The sequence below is a fragment of the Halyomorpha halys genome, unplaced genomic scaffold (genome assembly GCF_000696795.3).
Source record: "Halyomorpha halys isolate HHAL.00 unplaced genomic scaffold, Hhal_1.1 Scaffold2034.1, whole genome shotgun sequence".
Classification (NCBI taxonomy): Eukaryota; Metazoa; Arthropoda; class Insecta; order Hemiptera; family Pentatomidae; genus Halyomorpha; species Halyomorpha halys.
Window position 1 is genome coordinate 4,083 of NW_027114152.1, and position 4,502 is coordinate 8,584.

The 4,502-nt window shown below is 30.7% G+C and overlaps 1 protein-coding gene across 1 annotated transcript in view; it reads right to left on the reverse strand.

Annotated features, from left to right (window-relative positions):
* Nucleotides 1-1,255: 1,255 nt before the first annotated feature.
* Nucleotides 1,256-4,502, reverse strand: part of LOC106691021 (chitinase-like protein Idgf4) — a gene marked incomplete at its 5' end in the record, with an annotated part of 13,699 nt that continues 10,452 nt past the window's right edge. Inside the window, one exon of the mRNA XM_067051398.1 lies at nucleotides 1,256-3,240. Coding sequence (XP_066907499.1) covers nucleotides 2,965-3,240 — 276 coding nt within the window. The remainder of the gene's footprint in view (nucleotides 3,241-4,502) is intronic.

The following is a 4,502-nucleotide window of genomic DNA, read 5'->3' on the forward strand; positions in this document are numbered from 1 at the left end:
AAAAGTTGATAAAATATGTTTGATAATCAATTGTAAGAAGATAGTATGGGTGGTTGTCAAAAAATTTACAAAAATATATATATAAACAATTTACCTATCTAGTTTACAAATAAATACTTTTTCTGCTATTTTTTGTAAATCTGTTGACGACTACCCAGACCATCTTTCAACAAATAATTACATATGGTCAACCCATAAACTTCCAGTGTGTATAATAATCAATTACATGATTTTTTCAAGATTTAGTTAAACTGCAAAAACAGTATTAAAAAAAAGTTTCCCTGATATTTCTGAAAATTCTTTCTAAACTGTTTTCAATGAAACCAGGGAAATTTTTCTAGTAGATCAGATTCATTAAGAATTCCAAGAACATCTTAGTTTCCCTCTTCCAACTGCCATGATGTTATTAAGGAAGTATGATAGTCCCGTTAAAGTTTACTGTAATGTTTTTGACAGCTGATACAAAATGAATGATTTCATGATGAAAATTAAACTACCACTATTTTGTTTTCAGAAGGTTAAAGTATTACAAAACATTGACAAAGCCTTTTAAATTTGATGTGTTTTTTCTGCTCCCATCTTTCCACTACTGGAATAATATATAAGAAGTTTAATCTTGTTCATTTATGGCCTTTGCCGAATCAACTCACCATAGCCATATTTTTATCACCTCACCTTTCAAAACTTAGCTTACTTCATGTTCATCCCTTGTACTAATTTGTTGTGCAGTTTTTTAGTGTCAATCATTTTTTTTCAAATTAACATTGTGTTCATCTCTGAAGATTTACAACCTTCAAGATTTCTACATAAGTCAACGTCGGGTTCAATTCTCTTTCTCTACCTAATTATCCACTACCCTTCCCACTATCTTGCATCTTTTATAAACCAAATTAGACAAAACATTCATAGGCATTGCTACAATCAACCCACAGGCACTAAATATAGAGAACAAGAAATGGGAAAATTTAATTTAAAAAATAAAATTTTATTTCATGCTGATAATGTATTTTATTTATAACATTGAAACAAAATAAAACAAATTTGATCAGTAATATACATCCAATGGTATTTGTCAATTTCTTTTTTCTTTTTTGGATTAGAACCTAATAAACGAACCAGTCTTCTCAAACCTGAGAGGTTTATACAGAAGAAGACCTGTATTATGTTATTTCCCCAACTATAAAAAGTTGATAAAATATGTTTGATAATCAATTGTAAGAAGATAGTATGGGTGGTTGTCAAAAAATTTACAAAAATATATATATAAACAATTTACCTATCTAGTTTACAAATAAATACTTTTTCTGCTATTTTTTGTAAATCTGTTGACGACTACCCAGACCATCTTTCAACAAATAATTACATATGGTCAACCCATAAACTTCCAGTGTGTATAATAATCAATTACAAGATTTTTTCAAGATTTAGTTAAACTGCAAAAACAGTATTAAAAAAAAGTTTCCCTGATATTTCTGAAAATTCTTTCTAAACTGTTTTCAATGAAACCAGGGAAATTTTTCTAGTAGATCAGATTCATTAAGAATTCCAAGAACATCTTAGTTTCCCTCTTCCAACTGCCATGATGTTATTAAGGAAGTATGATAGTCCCGTTAAAGTTTACTGTAATGTTTTTGACAGCTGATACAAAATGAATGATTTCATGATGAAAATTAAACTACCACTATTTTGTTTTCAGAAGGTTAAAGTATTACAAAACATTGACAAAGCCTTTTAAATTTGATGTGTTTTTTCTGCTCCCATCTTTCCACTACTGGAATAATATATAAGAAGTTTAATCTTGTTCATTTATGGCCTTTGCCGAATCAACTCACCATAGCCATATTTTTATCACCTCACCTTTCAAAACTTAGCTTACTTCATGTTCATCCCTTGTACTAATTTGTTGTGCAGTTTTTCAGTGTCAATCATTTTTTTTCAAATTAACATTGTGTTCATCTCTGAAGATTTACAACCTTCAAGATTTCTACATAAGTCAACGTCGGGTTCAATTCTCTTTCTCTACCTAATTATCCACTACCCTTCCCACTATCTTGCATCTTTTATAAACCAAATTAGACAAAACATTCATAGGCATTGCTACAATCAACCCACAGGCACTAAATATAGTTCATTTAATTTATTCTATTTCCTATATTTTATCTTATCTTTCATTCAACTCTTACAACAAAAATCACCTTAAATTATATTCTGGTTCTCTGTGTTCAATTTAAATTTTATTACAACAGCATTTATTTTGCTTATCTCCCTATGGAGGTTGCACCACAAACATTTTTAACTATAGTTTTGTAACCCATAAAAATTTAACTTTTACGTCTTCATGGTAACTAGAATAAATTTAATGCTAAGTTCAAGATATATTCTGTATCAACATTCACACATTTTGTGACATTAGAAGGAGCATTATTCATTTCATTCAAAGCAAAAACATTCTTTAAAAACAAATACATTGAAGACTTAGAATGAAATGGAAACTAAATAAGATTAGATTTTTTTTTTTATTAAAAGCTCGTAGAACATGTGGCTTCTGATGGAGCAATGAAACATAAAATGCAAAGCTGAAGTATAAGATTAACACAATTAGAAGTAACATGTTTCTGGGTGAATAAGCATAGAGAAGAGTGAAATAAATAAATATCGAAAACTTATTCCAAAATAAAACAAACATTTTCTGCTCTACCCAAAATGAAGTTGAAAGTTACTTCTTCTTTCAGTTGAACATGCATCAAGATTATAAATCAAGTCAAGAAAATTACTATTATTCAGTACTATGCATGCCACACATATAATTGCCAATATTTCATACCTTGAGATTAATCTGATTTTTTATTTTATATTAAAAGAAATATATATTATTGTGAATTAAACATATAAGGATGATTTTGGGTTAGTATCGTTGGATTCCACAATACAGGCTGGCAAGCTAAAAGTTGAAGCAAACCTTACCTACAGGCTAAGTTTTGCCGCCCTTGTTATCGGGTATCTGTTTCCGTCACAGATACCCCTTGAGTCATCTAGACCCAAATCAAGGATGGCAACACCTCCAAGACCTCTTCCCTTAGCATAAAGAGCTTTAGCAGCTGCTGTGTCAGGCTCTTCAAATCCTACCCACAGACCTTCACTTTCTCCTGCACGCTGGTCTGGTAATCTGAATGCATAGGCACCCATTTTCCTTTCAGGATCACTAACTTTTCTCAGCATACCTGTAAAATAATTAATTATTTTACGTTATTAACTATCAATCAGAATGATCACAGAAAAAATCTTCTTAGGACCACATTAAACCAATTTTGTTTATAAATGAAATACTTCTGTATTTTATTAAGAAATTATAACCATAAATATATTTTAATCCTTTTCTCTCAATTTATTTATTCTTCTCCAATGTTTTAGCCCTTAGACCCTAAAATATTCATATTCTTTACTTACATTTCACTCATCACAATAAAACTATATTTCTACTATTAAACATTAAAATTGATTTTTCAATGTTTCAAAATTCTTTCATATTGCGATTAACTTTAAAAAAATATATATATTTATCAATAATATCATAACATTTTATTTTTATAAATGAATAAACTAATGGTTTTTCAATGAAACAAATAAAAAAAAAATGTTTTCAATAAGAGTGTATGTTTTTCTTTTTTCTGTTTAAGTATAAGGTTTGACATAAGAGAGTAACAAGAATGGATGGAATATCTTTTACATCATTTGAAATGCATTTTTAGAGAGGAATGAGGAAAGAGATACAGAATGACAGAAAATTGGAAAAGTGGATTGAGCCTGCTATCTGATGACGAGGCTCATCAGGTTTCGTAATATCAGCAGTCAGTAAGTCATTAGACCTCAGGCGAGTCTGAGCCTGTTTGTATGTGTTGCTGTGGGCGACCTGTTGGTGTTAGTGTTTGGAAAAGTGAGTTAGTGCAGTGTGGAAGGCTATCAAAGAATTTGATTTGCTTTCGTAAAATGAATTCTATCACTGTTGGCAGTCCAAATGTCATACACACATAATCAGCTTTTGTTCTTTGTAAAGTAGTATGTTTTAGAATAAGTCTCAGGATACTACCTGGAAACTGTTGGAGATTATTTGCTGTTGTACCTGCTATGTTAGCGACCATAAGTGCTCCATAGAGGAGGGCCAGTCTGAGAATACTTTTGTATATCACTAATTGGATGCGGGAAGAAAGGTTTGGAGAAGTTAACAGGTGTTTAAACCTGTAAGCCTTTGTCCTAACCAACTTGATTTTCTTTTGGCAGTGGCGAGCTAGTGTCAGGTGTCTGTCAAAGGGTGACACCCAGGTACACTACACTGCCTACCACTCTATTCGAGCACCCTGATACCCTATAGACTTTAGAGAGGGGGTACTTATTCTTTTGGAATGATAAAATAACACAATCATAGTATACTGTTTAAGCGATGAAATAAGAATATACTTGTGAGTAGATAACCATTATTTTAGAAATTTATCAAAATAAAATAT